Consider the following 24,024-nt stretch of genomic DNA (forward strand, 5'->3'; position numbering starts at 1 on the left):
TCATAACCGCATTGCGCCGACATTCGGCCGGCTTCTGTGTAGAATCTACCTACACAATTAAATAAAAACGTCCGCTCACAGTACTCTCACACCGCTCACCGCTTATTTTGAATAAGATTTTGGTATTAAGTGTTTTATTTCGTAAAATACCTCTATCCGCCATCTTTTACCATGGAATCTAAACTCAAGTTGTTACAAGAGAAAAATAAGGTTCAATTTGAACGTCTTACTAAATTATACGAGGTAGGCAAACATTTGTCGCCATCTACTACCGAATTGCGCTCGATTGAGACTTTTATGTCCGATAGTCAAACTGTAGACATATTGCGTAATGATTTCATGCAAACTTTGGATGAAATTAACCTATTACACATGGAATTAGATCCCAAATTCCAACCAAATTATAAGTCACTTTCATCATTTGAAGATATTTATGCTCGTGTTGTAAGGTTCCGTGTAAATCTAAAAGGTAAATCCGTTTCTTCGAGTGCAGTTCCGCAAACAACGAATAAGGCTCCCTTCAAACTAGCTCCGCTTAATATTCCTAGCTTTGACGGAAAAATTGAAAATTGGCCCGTTTTCTATGAATCTTTTAAAGCTAATATACATTGTAATCCAGATTTAACAGATTCTCATAGAATTCAATATTTAGTTGGAAGGCTCACCGGAAATGCATTAAAAATTATAGCAGGCGTGATTCCTTCTGGCGAAAACTATAAGTCCATTTGGGACAGTTTAACAAAGAAATATCAGGATAAGAGAGCCCTAGGTTCGTATTATGTTTCCACGTTGCTTAATATTAAAGCCGCTTCAAATAACTCTGTCGCATTAAATAATTTCATAGATACATTTGACGCTGCCGCCGCTGCACTAAATCAATTAAAAATTGAAGATACTTATGATTTTATTTTATTTAATTTAGCATTCCGCAAATTAGATTCAAGTACCGCTCAGGCGTTTGAAATGACTGCTAGAGATAAAATAATTCCGAGTTATTCAGATTTAGTTGAATTCATTAAAAGTCAAGTAAAAATATTAGATCGCACTACTAATAATAATAATTCATTTAACCGCATTAATCAAAATAACAATGCTACTATTAATAATTCAAACCGCTCCCGCCATACAGTCCATTCGTTCGTAACCCGCAATAATAATAATATCGACAACCGCTCTGTATGTTCAATGTGTAATACGTCTGAACACTTTCAGCTTTATACTTGCCCCGCATTTAAATCTTTGTCACCGAAAAATCGCCTTGAATTTATTAAATCGAAAGTAGGGTGTGTAAACTGCCTTAGCTTGACACATTCCGTGTCAAAATGTAATTCGAAGTATAAATGTAGACAATGTGGAAAAAGTCATCATTCTTTGTTGCATTTAGATTCATCCTCAAATAAAAACTCACCTTCTGCGTCATTTCGAGATTCGTTCACTAGAACAACCATACAAGACAGCGCTGTTTCGGCTACAACTGGTACAGAGAATTGCGCCTCCACCTCCGCGGCATCAATGCCCGTTATTAGCAAAGATCGCGAGCACGTATCGCTTTGCGCTCGCTCACCTGACCTAACGAATGTTCTTCCCTGTACCACGTTAACTTGTCATAACCGTACTGAAGTGCTTCTTTCTACCGCCAGTATTTACGCGTATAATAATGAAAAGAATATAAAAGAAACTGTTCGATGTCTTATTGATAATGCTTCACAGAATAATTTAATTACTCTAAACTGTTGCAAAAAACTTAATTTGAAAATTATTCCGCTGTCAAATTCGACTTTAAAGGGTGTTGGTTTGACTTCCCGGCCTGTTATAGGGTATGCTAATTTTACGATTTCTGCAAAAAATAATAAACATACTTTTAACTTAACCGCATTAGTCATAGATTGTATTACCGATCGTCTTCCTATAGATTATATTGACACATCTATTGTTAGGCATCTGGTAAACATACCGCTTGCAGATCCATTCTGGCATATTCCTGGAGAAATCGAAATTGTCCTAGGAGCAAAGTTATTCCCATTCTTACTTCTTAGTGGAAAAGTCATTGCACCGCCAGCTCCGCCCGCTATTGAAACTGTTTTCGGATTTGTTTTCATGGGTGACGCCGCTGCTAATACCGCTTCGTCAGTCATTGGCGATATAACCGCAATTCCATCTTCATCTTCCGCTTCATTTCTTACTTCTTTTGAAAAAGGTATAGATGCCTCTCTTTCTAAATTCTGGGAATTAGAGGAAGTTCCTGTGAATAAATTTCTTAGTCGTACTGATGAAGAATGTGAACAAATTTACGCTTCTACAGTCTCTCGCGACTCGTCTGGTCGCTATTGCACCGTGTTACCATTTGCTAAGGATCCCAGTAGCTTAGGGAACTCGTACACTATTGCTCATCGCCGTTTGTTGGCACTGGAACGCAGACTTAGCGACACAGATTTACGTGTGAGCTATAACGCCGCTATCATGGATTACATAAATAACAAATACTTAGATCCAGTGTTACCATCGGACGAGTCTGATGGAGGTTATATAATTCCTCAACACCCAGTTGTCAGATTGGACAAACAGACTACTAAAGTCAGGGTTGTTTTGGACGCGAGTGCTCAATGTCATAATGGTGTATCTCTCAATGATATTTTACACACTGGACCTAATCTTCTTGCTAATTTAAAAATTCCGCGCCATCTGGCTGTAGCTCAGGATTCTAGGGTTAATATAGTTGCTTTCGCTGACGCTAGTATGAAAGCGTATGGCTGTGTTGTTTTCTTACATGTTACCGATCCTACTGGTAACATATGTGTCCGCTTGGTTTGTGCAAAGTCAAAGGTTGCGCCAGTCAAAGTAGTTTCACTTGCCCGCTTGGAGCTCTGTGCTGCCGTCATAATGTCTAAACTAACCAAATTGGTCTACGATACTTATTCAGCGCGCACGCCTATAGATAATGTTTATGCTTTTTCAGACTCAAAAATAGCTCTTTCGTGGATTCATTCATCTCCACATCGGTGGAATATTTTTGTCAGCAATCGTGTAGCTAAATGTCACGAGAATCTAGAGTCTAAAAACTTCTACCACGTCGCCGGAGTTCAGAATCCCGCAGACTGTCTGTCGAGAGGTTTATTACCTGAACAATTACTTACGCACAAATTATGGTGGAACGGTCCTGAATGGTTAATTACGCCTGTACCTCAGTGGCCGATAGAATCTTTTCAGCCTGAAAAATGTGAAGACTTGCCAGAATTTAACAGTAAAACGCTTGTAGCAACCGCTTCTCGTGGTGTAGAACTGTCTCCTCTTTGTTCTCTATCGTGCAAAGTTTCTTCATGGAATAAACTGTTAAGAATAATTGTATATATTTTACGCTTTGTAAGATTATTGCCCCGCTCTAAAAGGTTAGAGACCTCTCATATAATTACCGCTGAAAACTATTTGCTTCGATCAGTCCAAATCGCTCATTTTACAAATGTCATAAATGATTTGAAAAAGGGTAATATTTCTTCTGCCCCGCTTAATAAATTAGACTTATTTATATCGGAAGATAAATTAATCAGAATAGGAGGTCGATTAGCTAATTCAAACTTACCATTCGAAGCGAAACATCCTATTTTACTTCCTAAACATGATAATGTTACTTACTTGATTATAGACTATTTTCACCGCGTACATTGTCATACTGGTGCCGCTCTTCTTAGCTCTTTGATTCGCCAAAAATATTGGATAATATCATCTCGATCTGTTATACGGCAACGAGTACATAATTGTAATTTTTGTTTTAAAAATTCTCCTTCGCATCCAACTCCTAAGATGGCGAATTTACCCGCATTTCGTGTTCAAGAGACAAAAGCATTCGTTCATACTGGCGTGGATTACGCTGGGCCTATTAACATCACTATTTGTAGACGTCGTGGTCAGCGAAGTCAAAAGGCATATATTTGCCTATTTATTTGTTTAGTGACGAAAGCAGTTCATATTGAACTTGCCTCAGATTTATCTTCTATTACATTTCTTTCTGCGTTTAAGAGATTTATATCCCGTAGGGGTCCAGTTTCTCATCTATATTCCGATAATGGAACTAATTTCGTTGGCGCTAAGTCTCATTTGAATGAGCTTTATAATTTTTTACTTTCTTCAGATTATAATGATTTACTCTCAAGCGAGCTTGTAAATCGCCGCATAGAATGGCATATGTCTCCTCCCCGCGCTCCGCATTTTGGAGGAATTTGGGAGTCAAATATAAAAAGTCTGAAGACTCATTTGTACCGCATTATTGGCAATCAACTACTTACATATGAAGAGCTTTTAACAGTATTAACACAGATTGAAACAATAATGAATTCACGACCACTCTGCGTATTACAGGAAGAACCGCATCTTGAGTCTTTAACTCCCGCGCACTTTATTATGGCTTCTCCACTACAGTACTTGCCACTTACACCTGTTTCTTCTACGCCGCTAGTTACACGTAAATCGCTTCTCGATCAAATGATTCGCTCTTATTGGAAAAGATGGCATTTAGAGTACTTGAATAATTTACAGGTTCGTCAGAAATGGTTGAAAGATGTAACGAACGTCAAAATTGGTACTGTAGTGTTGATACATGAAGATAATGTTCCCCCATTACGATGGCCATTGGGAATCATTGAAAAGACTTATCCAGGTGCAGACGGTACTGTGAGAGTAGCTTTAGTTAAAACTCAAAATGGTTTTCTTAAAAGACCAATCGTTAAATTAAGTCCATTGCCGTCGCAATAACAATACCGCATTTTCTTAATAATTTCTTATTTTATGAATGTTATTATATTATTTTTTCGCTTTAGTTAATATTAAAATCCACTACTATTTACGCTACTCTATGAGTGATTTCCTTTTATTTTTCTTTTGAGAAAGCGATGTTTCTCAAGGCGCCGGAGGATGAACGCGCCGCTTTATTTTACTGTTCCTATCCCTTTTCATTCCGCACAATACGATAGTGACAGCATATGTGGTTTCTTCGGAGCTCGACAACACTCGACGGCTTACGAATGGAGCCATAGAACATTTCAATTCAAATTTGAAAACTAGTGATTGAAGAAAAAATATGGCCGCAAATTGACCGCTCCGCTCATATAGTAAAAATAATAAAATTGCGCATCTTAGAAACAAGAAGAACCCTGGCCAGGGCCCAAGAAGCCAAAATACAAGAAATTAAGGTACGTGTTGTGCGTTTACATTCCCGCTTCCCGCTTCTTCCTTTCACAATATTCACTCTACCAAAAATCCAGCGACCTACATAATTGTTTTCCGCTATCCCACTAAGTCTCATTTTAAATAGATGGCTTAATGTTGGAATTGGATGAAAAATTATTGACAAATTGCAAGTTATCGCCTAAAAAAAAACCCAAATATTTTAGCTTTTTCTTTGACTGACTTTTACAATGTGCTTAGCGGCTAGCAGTTTTTTTCTGTGCTACACCATGGTAGCAAATAACTAAAGTGAAGGTTCAAGAGTTTCTGAAATGACAAGTGGCTGCCTTTGCCATTTTGGGTAATTTATTTTCCAAATATTTTTTTTTCGTCTCTCTTAGTAACAGTAAAATATGAACGGTTACGCAACTTCAGTAACAAGTTGAGACTTGTATGGTTCACGGTTCTGACTCATTTGAAGCTGAAGAAGTTTCTAGCAGAACTACAATTAACTCATAGAGTGAAAGATCACTGCTTTGAAGATGCTCTCTTGTTTGAATGGGCTACCTCTTCGTCAAATATTTTTATTACATGCACAAAAGTACCTTGCGACAAAGGCTTAGAAATGACTAACATCAGACCTACTTTCTACATCATTCAAAGTTGGTTAAACAAAGATTTGACGATCGTTAACGATTCACGACAGTAAAACATGCAAATATATTCAAGAAAATTGTAATTTTTGGCTGTAAGATGACACTGGCTGACCTAAAACTACATCATAAAATGCTAGGTTAGAATATCATACAAAGACGATTTCTCTTTGAAAAGTAAGTGCAAGAGACTTAAATAAGCGCAATTGCAGTTTCTCACTTACCCGGATGCTTCCGTGGCGGTTTTTACCGTAAAAACCTCCTTATGAGCTGTTAATTTTTATTTCACTAGTACGAACAAATTCTAGAGCGCTTGACAGAAGACTGATTGGCAAAAAAAAAGATGGCTGCGTAAAATCTCCAAAATTACGTCACGCGCGGGAAAATCGAAACGGCAATTACACTTTTTATTTAAAATTACATAATAACACCATTTCCTAACGTTACAAAAATTAAATTTACATACCTCATAAGATGTGGAAAATGTGACGAAATTGTAGGGTATTTGATTTCTTTTACTGATACATCAGTAACTTTGAATTCAGTCCGACTCCGTGCGCTGTTGCCAAATTGCTATTGCGTCAGACACAATATAACGTTCAAATTCACACATTTCTAGCATAACTTGATGATTTTTATATACACTATGTTATTATCACTCTAATAATCAACGTTTCAAAAGCCCTGGATTTAAAAGCGGTTGAGATAAATTTTAATCTAAATATCGAGGGACGGCGAACAACGCCTTGAACTGAACAAAGGATAGAAACTTCTTATTTACTTTCTATGAACCGCGATGTTAATCCACATTAATCTTAATTGAAATTATCTAGGTATCTACTTTATTTATAGAAAATAACTAAATGCAAGACAAGAAATCCAAAAAATTGCAACTAAAATCGATGAACTAAACTATTTGAATTGTAGATTTGACATTTACTGACTGTTGTTTTTTTGGCGTTGTAAACAAATGGTAGTATTGGGTAGTAGGTGGTACAGTGTTGCTAGTGTAGCATTGCTGTTACTTCTACCAAGTAAATATCACTTCAGATATTAAATTGTTCAACAAAATGGTATATTATTAAAAAAAACCACAACTGATTTTGATTTGACAAACTTAAATTTCTATTAACATTAAATTTTATAAAAATCAGACCATCGGTTGGAAAGTTGTCGCATTGGTACAAACATACAAAAAAATGTTCGAAAATACATTTTTTTGGGCGACATCGCCCCAAGTTGATTGGTAGACAATTAGATATTTACAATTTGTATGGAACAAATCATGATCTGAGTGGTGCCCGGCAGTTAATTAAACCTCTCATGGATGTCGTATAGTAAACTAAGGCAATAGGCACATCTAATCAAAAACGTAGTATTTGCCAGCTGCTGCTCTTCTCATGCAGATTGTAAAAGCCAATCAAGGGAAAGAGAAAAAAACTTGGAATTATTTTGGGTGTTGGGCTAGCAACAGCAAACTGCCACGATCTGCCTTCGGCCTTCAGTCTTTTCGATACTGTTGACTCTGTCTACCCCGTGAAAGATAAAGACGTGATGTATGTATATTTAACTTCCAGGCGTAGAAATATGAAACGGAAATAAAAAAGGAAAATGTGTGATGACGTGTAATTCAAATATTTTTAATGCTTATCAAAAAAATAACACTACATGCTAATATTAATATATATTGTAATATTTTGCATACAATTACGCACAAATTATATTGCAGGCCGTACTAGTTTAGAAGGTATATATGTAAAAATAAAATTCCTAGAAATTATCTAGAGTTTAGTATATAAAAACAATATACAGTAATTAGTAGTAGTAAATAAACAGTTACTATCTTTTCTCGTTCAAAGTTTTGGCGAAAGTAATATTTAATTTAAATGCATTTATGTAGTCCCAAAAATAAATACAACTTAAAAAGTTGACAACAACATAATCGTTCACGATTGAAAATAATTCAATACTTTCATATGAAATTAAGTAGTTTACAAGTAAATCCTAGGAAACTGACCACTAAATTATTATATAATCTATAAAGAATAAAAAACTATATTGGCGAATATGTTTCAATAGCAAGTAACCTCAAAGAACTTAATAATAATTGCAAGTGCTTTTTGAAAATTGCAGTTGAAACAAACACCATGAAAAACTACTAAATCAGTAGTTATTCATAACGAGACAAACACAGTTGTCAAAATAAAGTAGCGCGAAAACTAATATAAAAACTTAGAAAACAAATTTAAAAATATTATATCATTATTTTTCTAGAAACATCTATGTAAAAATACAAGCAGTTTGTTCTGTTAAAATCCAAACTGTCAATACAGTTCATTCATGCGGTCGTACCTATGTATTGCAAATTATTCTTTCATCGGCAGTGAAACTTTAAAAAAATTCTGAATCGACGTTTGTTTAAAATTGTCTGGCGATTTCTCTTGTTTCACATACTTTCTTCTCATGGGAGTGACGTCGAATTGAGGTTTTTCTAAAACGGGCTCATTCATATCTTTGTATGTCAAAACATACTGTTTTAACTTGGGACAATCTTGTTTAACTTCAGACTCTGTAATTTTTACTTGCACTTTTTCCTTTTTCCATTGTATTTTCACTTTAATTTCTTTGTCTTTTATCGACACTCTCGTCTTCTTCTTCCTTTTACCTTGTACAGACAGCTTCAAATTATCTTTACCATTACTCAATTTAATATCAGTAGTATTACCCTTAATTTTTTTCTTTTTTGATTTGCGTTTAGATTTACCGCGTTTTATTTCCTTTTGTTTTTCAGTGCCGTCAGTAATTTTCCGTTTCTTTTCAGGAATCTCTTCTAATGACCTGTCTTCCGCTAATGACCTCTTTCTGTCGCGTGACGCTTCCATTGCGAAGTCTATAGCCGTTCTCAATTTCGAACACTTTTCAGAGACGGTATGATCATGTCTGAATTTACACTTAAAATCTCTACCGACCTCGTTCAGATATCTATTTTTGAAGCACTCCAAATCGAAACCAACATTTTCTTTTTCTAAAGTTTCATTATCTAGAGGGCTGAATTTGAAAGCGCACTTTTTAGACTTCATTGGGCTTTTCAAGTCTAAATTTTTCACGAAATCCGTACTCGATGCTGTTTCTTCCATTTTGACGACGCTTACGTTGACGACTTCGTCGTTTTCGGAAATTTCTAAGCTCGAATCTTTTTGTATGTCGACAGTTTTCAGTTTGGGCGTTTCGAAGATGGGCAGACTGTCATTACTGTCATCCGCTATGAATTCTGGTGGCAATTGGAATGTAGAGTTAGACGATTCATCATCAGAAGCATTCTCTTCTTTAATTTCATTTTCAAGCATTTCTTTATTTGGAGACTTATTCAAATTTGTATTATGCGATATATCTTCACTTTTATCAGCTATTATAATTTTTAAGGGGATATTTTTTTTAGGTGATTTTTCTGGACAACACGCTGTTTTCTTGGGTGACATAGCAATTTTCAAGGGTGATGGACGGGACGCGAATTTTCCGGAGGAGCCCGGAGCCTTATGGGGACTATTTCCTTTTCTTGAGATCATCTTGACAGTTTCCTGAAAGGGTGATATAATGAAATGAATGTGACAGTTTATTTATAGTTTGATTGGTCATAGTTCTAAGATTTAAAAGTTTATAAGGTCGTCTTTGTATCTATGACCATTATAGGCCCACCAGTAAAACTAATTAAATGCAAATTTTCATACAAAAACTAGTTGTAGATATTAATGAAATTTTCTGTAAATTTATAAGTAATAAGTATATATATTTTTTTAGTTCGCTTGCCTATAAAATTAGGTAAGTATTTACTTATTGTATCTTTCTAGCATTAATTCTGTAATTGGCTTTACTTATTGTATAAGTAACAACATTGTAATGTTGTTAATTCATGAATAAATAAATATATAATTCGAGGACTAACAAATGTTTCTTTTAACCGTAAATGTAATTTTTAATGGTTATTAAAAGGCCTTATCTTCGGAAATAAACATTATTTCACCATCAAAAATGGTTCATTTTTTGCGGTTGTTATTGGCTATGCACCACGGATGAAGACGTGGCGGACCGCTAGTTAAAATAGGAGTTATAATTAGATTTAAGTGATGTGACGTCAATAAGTGATACCTTGTATCGAAATTTGAAAATAAATCTATTCTATTCTATAATAAACGGCGGTTAATACCTACTTCAGCTGTAACGTCAGCGTTTTCTAGAAATTTCTTCGGCGAACACCACTCTTTAACTGGATCCTTGTTTTTGGTTTTCTCATTCGCTATGCTGTTCAGTATGTTGCCCAATACGTTACTGTTAACAAAAAAAAAATAATTATAATACATACTTAATTCTATGACATTTCCTGTAGCTCAATTGTATAGAAAAATACAAATTCAAAATCTTTATTGCATATCATAAAGTATATCAGTTGAATAACAGTTACTGCTTATAAATAGGTACAATATGAACCCTGTTGTACATCGCAATTATAAAATAATATGGAACTACGGGCAGGTTTATGTCGGCTATTATGTTGAATATAACAATAATAAAAAAATTACGTATTACATTTGGAGTCAATACTAATAAGCAATTCAAAATAAATATAATTTACAAGATGCATTGAATTGATAACATGATATACATACATATAATAATAAAAAATCAATTCAAATGTCAATACTTCAATCTTTAAAAAACTCGTCCAGTGTATAGTAGCATTTATCGGTCAAAAGGAGTTTTAAGTTATTAATATAAAAAAAATTCCCCTTGGCTTAAAGAAATTTCCAGGAAAACAGTGTTCCTTTACTCCTACATACCATACCTACTAATTTTATAAATGCGTAAGTCTGTTTGTCGTATACATTTTCACAACAAAACTACTGGGCCGTTTTATTAAAATTTATATGCATATTGATAGAGGGCTCGCGTACATGAAAGTGTATTGTCTTTTCTAGAAGATGGTGATTTTAGACCTCGGCGCGCAACCTATCGCCGATTCTAACCTAATAAAAACTCAATTAAATAACGACTTTATAACAACATACATAAAATCACGTCTATACCCTTGCGGGGTAAACAAACAAGCCAACAGTTTTTAAAAGACTGAGAGGCCACGTTCAGCTATTTGACTTTAAGATAGAATTGAGATTCAAATATTGAGAGGTTGCTAGCCCATCGCCTAAAAGAACAATCCCAAATTTACAAGCCTATCCCGTAGTCGCCTTTTACGACAAATACGTCAAAATTAAAAAGATGTTGCGCGATTTACACTACCTACCTATTTGCTGCTTTTGACTGACAGCGCCGTGTGATTGTTTGTTGTGACTTGTCGCGTAGAGATGTCGCCACAATGTATATTAATTTAAAAAAAAAAAGGAACACTCACTCTACTATTTTCCTCTTCACGCACAGAGGTTTGGGTTTCCGAAAAATCTCTCTGGCTTCATCGACCAGTCTCGTGTCCACGTTGTAAATGGATACCTTTAAAGTAAGTAAAATTAAAATTATTAGAGACGTATTTTTAAATTTTTTTTGCATAAAAGATAGATGAATGTGGATGAATATGAAGTCTGCACCCACCCCACAGAGTAAGAGGTGTTATTGCATACATGCCTTACGGAGCAAACAGAGTCAACCGTCTTGAAATACTAACAGGTCACGTTCAGCTGTTGTGACAGGTTGGTAGCTAGAAGAATCCCAAGTCCTAAGTAATAAGCCTATCCCTTAGTTGCCTTTAACGATATCCATGAGAAGTGGTCTTATTCTTTTTTTATATTGGCGCCGAGAACCACACGGCACTGAGACGGTAAACGGGTTATAATTTCATAAACAATAATCTTTGCCTGTCTTCTTTAAAAAAAAAAAAGAATTCAAATTCAAACGTCACTTTGCTTCTAACAAGCATCGTTTTCATTTGAGGTTCTGGGCCCAGGACAGTACCAGACGCTGATTTGACGTAATTTTAGCATACAAGCGTAGTTTTAAATGACATACATACCTTCTCGTACAGATGCTCAATAATTTTCGTCGGCGACGCGAATTTGTTCTTAATGTCTTGCAATACACGAGTTCTGTCGATTTTGGTCGGCGACACAATATATTGTTTGTCCTTTGAATTATGAATTCTAATGGTTTGCGGACGCTTTGGTGGCTTCAAGTTGAGGTCATCGCGGCTTGAGGCGATTTCTGAAATAAATGAATAAACAAACATACATACAATCACGTCTATATAGACTGAGTCAACACAGCATTGAAAAGTCTGAAAGTACGAAGGCTATTGAAATTACATACTTATGTATTTTTGAAAAAAAAAAACATTTTTAATTAAATTAAAGTTATAATATAAAACATACCTAAAGCTTTATTTTCATTTGTGGACGTCGTTTCTTGATATCTTGAACAAGAGGCGCTGAAAATAAAATATTCATTACAAAAATAATATTTTTTTTTTAATTACATATTATCACAGCTATATCACATGCGGAGTAGACAGAGCCAACAGGCTTGGAAACATTGAAAGGCCTCATTCAGTTGTATGGCTTAATGATAGAATTGAGATTCATATAGTGAGAAGTTGCTAGTCCATCGCCTAAATGAAGAATCCCAAAATTTATAAGCCTTTTCCTTAGTCGCCTTTTACGACATCCTTGGGAAAGATTATAAGATAGAGTGGTACAATTTAAAAAGCTCTAGGAACCACACGGCACGAGAAATAAACAGTTGGAACTATGAAATTGGCTAGATATAGTCTCTACCTACCCCTCCAGGTAAGGGGCCCGATTTTGTGTATGTACGTATCTATAAAATCCCCACGTCCCACGTTGCACTACGCTTAACTTGATTTTATCCGCACTTATAATAAAAAGAAAATATTTGTATATTTTTGTATGTTTGTAACAAGTAAACTCAAAAACTACTGGATCGATTTTCACGAAATCTGGCACAGATATAGAATAGACCTTCGAGAGACTAACATACGCTACTTTTTTTCTGGAATTTCCCGCGGGAGCGAATCCCCTTGCAAAAGTTAGTTTAAGTTAATTACACATAGTTTATAAGCCTATCCCATAGCCTTTTACGACATCCATAAACTAACGGATGGTGAACGAGCGGTCCTATCCTATTTTTCACTGGTGCCTGGAACCACACGGCACGACAAAACTGACAAAAATCACCTGTTCGCTATCCTCTGTTTGGTGCGCCGCAGCGACATGCGGCTGGGCATCACGGGCCGACGTTCCGTTCTCGATATCTGCGCCTGCTCTGTTGCTATTACTGAAAAAAAAAATATATAAAAAAAAGAAAATTACATACATACCTACGTCTATAGTCGCTTTTTTATCCTTCGCGGAGTAGACAGAGACAATTATCTAGAAAATTATTACTTTCATACCTACGTCTATAGTCGCCTTTATATCCTTCGCGGAGTAGACAGAGACAAACATCTTGAAAATACTAAAAAGCCACGTTTAGCTGTTTGGCTTACAAAAGCTGTTGAACTTATAGTTTTTACCGGGTGAAAGGTAGGGGTACCTATGGCTTCTTCTTAATTATGTAAACGTCACATTTCAAGATAATTAATTCAATTGACCCGTGAAGAGGTAACAGACAAACATATAAACTCACTTTTGCATTCATAATATCAGTTGAAATTTCAGGCCATACATGTCTACGTTCTACAATTTTATAACAAACGTGAAAGACGAACAAGCACCTTCACAATTAAACTGACTGACTGACTCACCAGCTTCTATCTCATCGGCGAGGCGCTCCACGTCAGTGTTGGCCGCTTTGCAGAGAGCGCACACCATCCTGCTCTCCCCCAGTAGGGATAGGCAGTGTGCGTGGGCGCCGCTACTACCGCAAAGAAGGCACAACTTGATATCCCACATCCTGTAAAAGTGAGTTTGTGTTAATTTTTATTTAAAGACATGTGAAGAACATCAATGTTACCGGCCAGGGCGAACCTCAGCCGGAGAAAGCCTTTAGCCAGCCCCCGCCACTGCGCGGCCGGAAATCATAAAATTTTATTATCTATACAAATATTATAAAGCTGAAGACTTTGTTTGTTTGATCGTGCTAATCTCAGGAACTACTGGTTCGTATTGACAAATTTTTTTTGCGTCGAATAGACCATTTATCGAGGAAGGTTTTAGGCTATATAACATCACGCTGCAACTATAAGAAGCAAAGATATACTGGAAAATGTGAAAAGAAAATGGGGAAAATTATTCATCCTTGGGGGCTTCAATGATGCCATTAATAACTATTCCACGCGGACGAAGTTGGGGGCACAGCTAGTTATTATATATAATTATCGTGTCACAATGTTCGTTCCCGTACACCTCCGAAGCGGCTTGACCGATTCTCATGAAATTTTGTGAGCACATTGAGTAGGTCTGAGAATCGGCCAAAATCTATTTTTCATACCCGTTCGTGTTAAGGGTTGTCCGATCTTAACACTTTTTTTTCCAAAGCGCATGCGCAGATGAAACGGTGGAACAAACTTCACTGCAGCATAAACATCCAAGACCCAGGCCAATCAGAGAAAGTACGATAAGGTCGAGATTCGAACCCGGGGTCCCGGTGTCGCAGACAAGCGCACTACCGCTACGCCACAGAGGCCGTTTGATTGACATATATATATTTACCACTCACAAATAGATCTTAATCTTCCTGACTTAATTAATTAATAACATAATAAATTACATACATACATATGGTCACGTCTATATTCCTTGCGGGGTAGACAGAGCCAACAGTCTTGCAAAGACTGAATGGCCACGTCCAGCTATTTGGCCTTATGATAGAATTGAGATTCAAATAGTGACAGGTTGCTAGCCTGTCGCCTAAAAGAAGAATCACAAGTTTATAAGCATATCCCTTAGTCGCCTTTAACGACATCCATGGGGAAGAGACGGAGTGGTCCTTTTCTTTTTCTTATGGTGCCGGGAACCACACGGCACATAATAAATTAATTTATATAATTTATTAAGATTAATTTTCACCCCGAGTCAGAATCGTGCCCCCGGCCCATGGGACACTGGCAGTCTCCAACGTCACAATGCAATGGCCTGTCGTAGATTTCCGCAAACGCGTTCTGTTCCAATTCCCACGCTGCGTCTCTGAAATTACATAATACAATTTGATATGAGCGAGATAGCAGGAGACATTTTTTTCTTTTAATTTTAAATAGAGAAACATATCACGTTTGCAAATGGCCAGTAATAATGGACCCATAGACCACATAATGAACGTAAAATGTAAATTCTGTGTCCACTTATAAATATTGAAAACATAATACAATAAACAACTAGAGCCGTCTGAAATGTGTGCAGAGATTTATTATTTAAATAGTCCTTTATTGCAAAACATTATAATCCAGTACCCGGTTGACCGAGCTTTGCTCAGTCTACCAGAGATGGCGCTGATATAGTTTCTTAAAACGCTTATATATCTTGGGAACCGAACTTTTCCCGAACCTAGGACCTTGATAAATAGATTCCTTGAGCCGAAAAGCCCCTAATCTGTAACTTTCATGAAAATCGTTGGAGCCGTTTCCGAGATCCTGATTATATACATATATACAAGAATTGCTCGTTTAAATATATTAGATTTTAGAATAGTATCTTCTTCCTCTTGGCTTTAGTCCCGGTTGCCTCGTCACCACTCTGAAGAGGAACCCGGGGTGCGCCTTTGACCATGGGCCCTGGATTGGGTGAGTCGGGTTTTAACACGAAGCGACTCCCGTCCGACCTCCGCAACCTTTGCAGATAAAGCCCCGGATACACTAGGGAACATTTTGTCCCGCAACATGACGCGCAACACAAAATATACGTGACGCTGCAACGTTGCATAGTGTCCCGCAACATGACCCACAACATTGTACGTGACGCGGGGCATGTTGCTTGCTCCCGCCTCGTGAGCGAGCGCATGTGTCCCGCGTCAGTGTTGCGGCATTTGTCACCGAGTATAGTCGCGTACGCAACGTGCCTTTAAAATGTCTGTTGTGTGGGGAAATGATACCGTGCTTTTGCTTATTGAGCTTTACGAAAGTCGTGACTTGTTATGGGATACTTCACACCGTGACTATCGAAATAAAATAAAGAAAAATGATGCATGGGAGGATATTGCCAAGGCGCTTAAATTGCCTAGAAAAGAAATAGAAGCCAAAGTACATACCCTGCGTTCGCAATTTGTCCGAGAAAGGAAGAAAGTGAAATCGTCAAAAACTACTGGCAGTGGACGAGAGGACGTGAAGTCCAGTGCATGGTTTGCGTATGATGCAATGAAATTTTTGCTAAAGGGAGCCACAACGTCTGGAAGCTTGGACACTTTGGACACAAACGTAAGTTATGCTTTTTTATTTCTAATTTATTTATATTTACTAGCGGCCCGCCCCGGCTTCGCACGGGTAGCTAAATTTATACATACTTAATTTATTAATTTAAACTTTCTTCTATTTCTATTTCCTTTTTTCTGCCCATATGATGCTGTATTTTTTTATCTTATCACTTATTTTATTATTATTTCACCTTATCACTACTAATATAATATGTATTATTTACATTAACTAAGATTTGTACACACCTCACCCACAAGACTTCACTTCTAAAAGGATTGACGTTGTTCAATAACATTAAAAGAAAAAATATAGTACAATACTAGTTTATTCATTTAAAAATTATTCTGCCAGGGAACACGTCCTTCTTCACTCATGAAATATTCAGCAAATTTGTTTCTTATTTCCATAGCAGATTCAGGGTAGCGTCGTCCCATAGCATTTAAATTCGACATATTAACAGAGCCAGCTTCTCTGCGCCAAGATCCTTCTAAAATATCGTGATCCACATTTTCAGAATCAAAAGTTCCATGTGGGTTGTACAGTGATCTCGATTGACTATTTCGCCTTAAAAAATTATGGAGGTATATGCACGCCATTACAACAAGTTCAGCATTACAGGGTAGGATGGTTATGGGAGTTCGGAATATACGAAATACAACACCTAAGATACCGAACACATTTTCGACAATTCTTCTAGCTCTTGACAGTCGATAGTTGAAAATGCGTCTTGTTGTACCCACGTCATGATTACCGGGATATGGCTTCATCATGTTTTCTGTCAGTGCAAAGGCGCTGTCTCCTACAAGTACGTAAGGCATATTCGGCCCATCTTGTCGTATTGGGTCTGGAGTCGGCCAGTTGAGTTGGTTATCAGCCAAAGCTTTATAAAAAGCAGTCTCTTGGAATACTCCACTGTCAGAAGATTTTCCTTTAGCACCACAATTTGCATAGATAAAATTGTAATTTGCATCGACAATACCCAATAGGACAATACTAAATTGTTCTTTATAGTTAAAATAGTCACTTCCAGAATTCGAAGGAGCTTGGATCAAAACGTGTTTACCGTCTATAGATCCAACGCAATGCGGAAAATTCCATATATTTTCAAAGCTTCTAGCCTTGGCTTTCCATTCATTTGCAGTAGCTGGGACCTGTAAAGAAATTATTAAACATTAAATACTATTTTTACGTACTAATAATTAAGGATTCATGTCTAACAGATGTTTGAAATAATACAATACGTGTTTTATAGTCTATCCTTATTATAATAATTGATTTAATATTTATATCATTAATTTTTCAGAGTCCACAAAGCCAAAACACGATTTCGTCTCCGGATGAAGATGTCGTTCTACAGTCTCAATCTACCGTTCCAGAATTTCAATCTCCTCATCAACTAGAATCGCAATCTACCATTGATCAAGCAGAGCAACCTACAACCCCTGCACCAACACCTTCATCGTCGCGACCAACTCGCAAGAGGAGCCACCCCAATGAAGATAGATTAGAGGAGGCTTATGAAGTTCTGCATGCTGCTAAAAACAGAATGATGTCCCGAGATGAATTCGATGTTTATGGACAGTACGTAGGAACTGAGTTACGTGCATTAAATGACGAACACAGTGTAATTATGGCTAAATATTATATTAATAATATTTTATTAGATGCACGCTTAGGAAAATACCGTACAATTTATAATAATCAAAGCCAGCCAGTTGTTCAACAGGGCTATAGCACTGCATCCAGTGATATTAGCCCCGAGCCTTCTGAAGAGCATATTATACAAGATATACTTGAAACTATGGATTCCTCGAACACTAATAGCATTGATGGCACTAATACTAATAAATTTACGTTGGTCGCTATATCCATCTCGTACTCTTTAAAATTTATTTTACTGAAGATTAAAATACAATTATAAATAAAATATATGCGTTTTCTTTAACTTACCTTTACACATATCTTCAATTTATTTATCAGTTCTTTACAAACTTCTGGTACTATTTTACGTATCAGTTGTTTTGACACTCGAAAAGTGTACGACAAAGAAGCATAAGAATCTCCAGTCGACAAGTACCTCAATGTAATGGCAAGTCTGATATGAGGACTAATAGCGTTTCGTAATATTGTATCCTGTTTGGCTATGGAAGATGCGATCATTTGCAACAAAGTTTCAAAATCAGATGATGACATGCGAGTAAAATTCACAAACGATCCGTCAGACATTCGGAGATCACTTAGAATATTTACTCTTCTTTCTCGTTGTAATAAGAAATTCCGCATCCACCACCTTCTCTTTCTCTTACGTTTCAACACACTCGATATAATTACTATGTACGCAGCACTAATAGCCACAACCTCCTCGGGCGACATTTCTATAAACACTGAGAAGTGTGGTCGACAAAATGTTCCGCGACATGTATCTCGGCACATTCCACGTAGTTGTTGAGCAACATGTTCCGCAACATGTTGCTCCATTTGTCCCCTAGTGTATCCGTGGCTTAAACTTCACCCCCATTGAATTTGCGTCAAATTAAAAAAATAAAACACTAGCAAATCAAATAGCAAACCAACCAGGAAGCTAAAGAAAATTTTTAAACACTAGTGACAAACAAACTTAAAGCTATAAGAAAATAAAATAAATAAAAAAGAAAACCCGTATGGGATCTATTATGCTAACACATCCAGTTGCCTAAATGTGCAGGTTTCCTCACAATGTTTTCCTTCACCGTAAGAGCATCGGTTAGTATTCTCATATTATTATTATTTATTTAGAACGTTATTTTTTATGTTTTATTTTGTTCTCATATTATTATAACTAGCTGTGCCCGCGACTTCGTACGCGTGGAATAGTTATTATGGGCATCATTGAAGCCCTCAAGGATGAATAATTTTCCCCGTTTTTTTTCACATATTCCATTATTCGGATTGAATAATTATTTTTGCGTTGAATAGACCATTTATCGAGGAAGGCTTTAGGCTATATAACATCACGCTGCAACTATAAGTTTCTTTGCAACTTATAGTTGCAGCGTGATGTTATATATCCTCGACAAATGGTCTATTCAATGCAAAAAGAATTATTCAAATTGAACCAGTAATTTCTGAGATTAGCGCGTTCAAACAAACAAACTCTTCAGCTTTATAATATTTGTATAGATTTAAATCTATTACATAGTTGATCGAATATTTTAGAATCAGATATTAAATACACACCTGTCTGGCACATAGTACCCTTGGCTGACAACAGCATCGTAGAAATTATCTTTATCATTGCACAAAGGACATTTCAAGTAGTGCATGCCCGCACTTAACGCCATACGCTGCAACAATACATACATATATATGTATAATCACGTCTTTATCCCTTGCGGAGTAGACAGAGCCTTCAGTCTTGAAAACACTAATAGGCCACGTTCAGCTGTTTGGTTGTTTGGCGTAATGATAGAATTGATATGCAAATTAGTTTTAAGTAATTAAGAGATTCAAATAGTGACAGATCGCCTAAAAGAAGAATCCCAAGTTACAGTAACCCTTAGTCGCATTACGACATCCATGGGAAAGAGATGGAGTGGTCCTATTTTTTTTTTTCTATCGGTGCCAGGTACCATAAGGCACTATATTAATATATATCTAATAATTATTTTTTTATACAAAATTATTTAAAGTTTGACATAAATTGGTTTTGCCTAGCTATGAAGTCTCTTAACGACTCCAGAAAGTTATTACCAAACACTAATCTTATATGTACTACTAGCTGTGCCCGCGACTTCGTCCGCGTGCAATAGATGTTTTGGGCATCATTAAAGCCCTCAAGGATGAATAATTTTCCCCATTTTTTTTTTCATTTTATATTATTTGTTTGCTCCTTTAACCTCTCAGATGCTAAGCGCCCGTACTACCGAGACGCTAGAACTGCGGCGGATTTGAACGAAAAATGAAGCGCGCGACTTGTTTCAGAATTTGATGAAAATATAGGAATATTTGCTTTGAAGTTAATAAAATACTTTTGTACAGTCAAAGCTAGATATGTATTGAATATTATAACACCATATTATAGCAAATCAATTAATTTCATTTTACTTTATTTGACCTTTAGTTACAACATTCAACAAAAACACTTGCGCGATCTGTAGTTGTCTTAATTCCACATTATAACCACATAAAATTATTTTTTAGATATTATAATATAATATCTTTATTTTAGATATTATAATATATATTATAATATAATATTAATAGATAAACATAATAGATAAACTTCATATTTATCTTATTTTTAATAAATAACACAGTTTTTGCAATTAAATCATATTATTTCTTTAAAAAATCCAATATTTTTCAAAATAAATCTCTCAAGGTCACGCACTTCTGAAACAGGGGTCTGTTTTGAACTGATTTTCAACAATTTTTATTTTAAAGAAACAGATTAATTTCTGTTGTCTGTGGTTGCTGAGTATGTTTGAGATGTAAATTAAACAATTTTAAACCATAACTATATGTATTTTAAGCTTAAAATCGAGTTTTAAGTTGTCTCGGACAGTTGGCGCACATGTGCGCCACAGCAGATTACGGTAGTGGCGCATATGTGCGCCACAGCAGCTGAGAGGTTAAAGCCTAAAGCCTTCCTCGATAAATGACTATTCAAAGCAAAAATAATTTTTCAAATAGAACCCGTAGTTCCTGAGATTAGCGCGTTCAAACAAACAAACTCTTCAGCTTTATAATATTAGTATAGACAAAGTTGAAATACTCACTTGAAGACAAGTCCTGTGGAACCAAGCGTCCCGGGCGCAGCAGGGAGGCCAGAACGTCTGTATTGTCGGGTAACCATCCACCGGCTCGTAGCATATCACACACACAGACTCTGGCTCCGAGCTCTCTGTTCAACGAAATAGAACATACATATTTATTTAAACTTTATTAAATCCATACATACATATACGTACATACATATACATACATACATATACACACATACATATACATACATACATAAAATCACGCCTCTTTCCCGGAGGGGTAGGCAGAGACTACATCTTTCCACTTGCCACGATCTCTGCACACTCCCTTCGCTTCATCCACATTCATAACTCTCATCATGCAAGCTCGGCGGTTTCGGGTACTTTTGACCAATACATATACTGAAGTCTTTATCCTTTGAGGTGTAAACAGAGCCAACAGTCTTGAAAACACTGATAGGCCACGTTCAGCTGTTTCCGGCATTAATAGAAAAAAAAGAATAGGACCAATCCATCTCGTTCCCATGGATGTCGTAAAAGGTGACTAAGGGATAGGCTTATAAACTTGGGATTCTTCTTTTAGGCGATGACAAGCGTGGAAGAGTGGAACGTGGCCTATCAGTCGTTTCAAGACTTTTGACTCTGTCTACCCCGCAAAGGATATAGACGTGATTATATGTATGTATATATAATAGCGTAATTAATTAATTGTAGAATTTTAATTTTATTTTAATTTTAATTTTTATTTATGCCTACTAACATAGTTATAAGTATACTAACATAATGAGTCTGGTTACTTGAATAAATAATTTTTCATTCATTCATAATGAATATAAGTTTTGAATTTAAATTTTGAAATAAAAAATCTCACCGCCCATATTCTCCGGTAATAATTGTCCTTCCTTCATCAACCTCATCTTCCTCCTGTCCGCCTGCATCCGGACTCTCGCCTTGGCCATCACATCATCAGCTATCTTCTGTTTCGGCGTGTGTTGCTGGCAGAACGATCTGGTGGTGGAAGAGATATTTTTTTAATACCTATACATCCATACTATTAAAATAGAGAAAAGATTTATATAAGTACTAGAGGCCGCCCGCGACTTCGTCCGCATGGAAACCCTATCAATCGCGCGGGAACTCTGGGATAAAAAGTAGCCTATGTGTTATTCTGGGTCTTCAGCTACCTACATACCAAATTTCATGGTAATCGGTTCAGTAGTTTTTGCGTGAAAGAGTAACAAACATCCATACAAACTTTCGCCTTTATAATAGTAGTAGGACATGCGGGCAGCTCTCTTGCGCAGCGTATTGCTATTGCAATACAGCGCGGGAATTTAACACAACAACGACAGGAAAATGTTTTGTATGTTTGTAAGGCATAAACTCAAAAAGTACTGGACTGATTTTCACGTAATTTGGCACAGATTTAGAAAAGACCTTCAGGATTGACATTGACTACTTTTCTTCTGAAATTTTCGGGCCGAAGATGTAAGCTAACTAGCTAAACAGTTGGATTTTATTTCATGAAATTTGTGATGAAGATATGCAATTTGTATGGCATATTATACATTGAGAGGTGAACATAACATAACTGAGATGATAATGACATACTTGTAAGAGCCGTAGAATAGAGAAACAGCATTCTTCTCCCTCCCGCACGGCAGGTGGAACTGCTTCCGACACTGGTTGATACAGCAACCGAGTGTAGCACCCTCTTTGTTGCAGTAGGAACATTTCTGAAATATATATAAATAGTTACGTCTATATCCCTGGTGGAGTAGACAGGGGATGAAACAGACTTGAAAAGACTGAAAGTTCAGCTGTATGCTCTTAATGGAATTGAGATTCTTTTTGACATTAACAAGGCACACCTTCCCTATAACATGGCAACGTGAAGCCATTTAATATCGAGAAAAAAACGGCGACGCGTGTCACACGCTACGGGGCTGGATTGGCTGGTACATCAGGTTTTTACACAAAGTAACTAATATCTGACCTCTACCATCATTGAAGGGAACCTAACCCGTATTGGAATCAAGCTAAAACATGCAGTCACCGAAATGTGCAGGGTTCCTTACAATGTTTAAAGTTTTAGCTTTTTACTAAATTATGTATTTCCTTTATTGTGTGCTAGTTGACTGGAAGAGATTCCTTCATGGGATAAGTCCGCCATTGCAAGTGATTTGTTTCTTTCATAATTATGTACTTACTATTTTCTTGCTACTGTGTAAATTTCTATGCATAAATAAAGATATTTAATAAAGATATTACAAACAAACAAACAAACATGTTTTCCTTCATTGTAAGAGTACTGGTTAGCACTTAAACTAATGGACATAATTTAGAAAAGTCATTAATCATGAGGCTCTAAGACAAATGCCAAGGTAAGTACTTACATGTTTTTTACTTCTTTCAATCTCGGCCAAGATATCAGGGTAGAGAAACCCAAACAAGCCATCCTTGTCTCTCCCCTTTTGCACCATACAACATGATAGCAGCTGAAATATAAAGCCATTACATAAGAAATACCACCTTACTACCTAAGAATAAAATACTATTTTTAACTATATTTTGAATAAATAACTTTCTCTTTGGTGTTTGGAATAATGTTTGGAAATGCCGTTAGTTGTCACTATTTGAATCTCAATTCTATCATTAAGCCATGCAGCTGAATGGCCTTTCCAAACATTATTCCAAATACCAAAGAGAAAGTTATTTATTTTTAAAGTTCAGTTTTCTAGCACCTGTAGTTAACTTAGTAGTAGAAGAGGTTATATTTACTTACAACACAGAAGTAATGGCATTTTATGCTACCAATGGCATACAGCTTGCCGTAAGTCAGTTCGTCATCCACATCACGTTGGCAAAACACACACGGTCCTTTTTCTTCGGTCACAAGTTTTGCTACAAATTTACTTTTTGGTACATTTCTTTTCACAGACATTTTCGCGTAAATAACTCACAAAGACATTGGTTATAAAAACATTTTCAGTAGCATCGCATGCGATATGTATTTAAAATAACATGATCTTGTTTTAATCACAGAATAAATCTTTACCAAACCTAAATTAATAAACAAATCAAAAAATGGTTTGCGAAAAATGGCGGG

At 36.3% G+C, this 24,024-nt stretch overlaps 4 protein-coding genes across 4 annotated transcripts in view; 1 reads left to right on the forward strand and 3 right to left on the reverse strand.

Moving 5' to 3' along the window:
• LOC106134390 (cyclin G) overlaps nt 1–6,760 on the reverse strand; it is a 49,501-nt gene extending 42,741 nt beyond the window's left edge. The window contains exon 1 of the mRNA XM_013334427.2: nt 6,277–6,760. The gene's annotated coding sequence lies outside the window, so the exon portion shown is untranslated. The remainder of the gene's footprint in view (nt 1–6,276) is intronic.
• Nucleotides 6,761–7,439: 679 nt separating this feature from the next.
• LOC106134389 (uncharacterized) lies at nt 7,440–24,017 on the reverse strand. Its single transcript, XM_013334425.2, has 14 exons — nt 23,701–24,017; nt 23,312–23,413; nt 22,527–22,651; nt 21,787–21,923; nt 20,931–21,055; nt 19,390–19,496; nt 14,837–14,953; nt 13,573–13,721; nt 13,004–13,103; nt 12,182–12,237; nt 11,827–12,014; nt 11,215–11,309; nt 10,019–10,136; nt 7,440–9,388 (listed from the first exon to the last, which is right to left on the reverse strand). Exons 1-14 carry the CDS (start codon nt 23,857–23,859, stop codon nt 8,177–8,179), a joined length of 2,790 nt encoding a protein of 929 aa, XP_013189879.2. The 5' UTR covers nt 23,860–24,017; the 3' UTR covers nt 7,440–8,176.
• Nucleotides 15,829–18,565, forward strand: LOC132903617 (transcription factor Adf-1-like). Its single transcript, XM_060952299.1, has 2 exons — nt 15,829–16,176; nt 17,477–18,565. The coding sequence occupies exons 1-2, from the start codon at nt 15,829–15,831 to the stop codon at nt 18,092–18,094; spliced, it is 966 nt and encodes a 321-aa protein (XP_060808282.1). The 3' UTR covers nt 18,095–18,565.
• Nucleotides 16,481–18,651, reverse strand: LOC132903616 (uncharacterized). Its single transcript, XM_060952298.1, has 2 exons — nt 18,124–18,651; nt 16,481–17,324 (listed from the first exon to the last, which is right to left on the reverse strand). Exons 1-2 carry the CDS (start codon nt 18,649–18,651, stop codon nt 16,506–16,508), a joined length of 1,347 nt encoding a protein of 448 aa, XP_060808281.1. The 3' UTR covers nt 16,481–16,505.
• Nucleotides 24,018–24,024: the final 7 nt, after the last annotated feature.

This window comes from Amyelois transitella, chromosome 28, assembly GCF_032362555.1.
Source record: "Amyelois transitella isolate CPQ chromosome 28, ilAmyTran1.1, whole genome shotgun sequence".
Lineage (NCBI taxonomy): Eukaryota > Metazoa > Arthropoda > Insecta > Lepidoptera > Pyralidae > Amyelois > Amyelois transitella.

Bases quoted from the DNA above. Each gene is read 5' to 3' on its own strand.
- LOC132903617 (XM_060952299.1), top strand. From the start codon at position 15,829: ATGTCTGTTGTGTGGGGAAATGATACCGTGCTTTTGCTTATTGAGCTT. The intron at 16,177-17,476 runs GTAAGTTATGCT...TTAATTTTTCAG, and splicing joins TGGACACTTTGGACACAAAC to AGTCCACAAAGCCAAAACAC.
- LOC106134389 (XM_013334425.2), bottom strand. From the start codon at position 23,859: ATGTCTGTGAAAAGAAATGTACCAAAAAGTAAATTTGTAGCAAAACTT. The intron at 22,652-23,311 runs GTAAGTACTTAC...TATATATTTCAG, and splicing joins TTGAAAGAAGTAAAAAACAT to AAATGTTCCTACTGCAACAA. The intron at 21,924-22,526 runs GTATGTCATTAT...TTCCACCACCAG, and splicing joins CTATTCTACGGCTCTTACAA to ATCGTTCTGCCAGCAACACA.
- LOC132903616 (XM_060952298.1), bottom strand. From the start codon at position 18,651: ATGGAGCAACATGTTGCGGAACATGTTGCTCAACAACTACGTGGAATG. The intron at 17,325-18,123 runs GTAAGTTAAAGA...ATTTCTTTACAG, and splicing joins AATTGAAGATATGTGTAAAG to GTCCCAGCTACTGCAAATGA.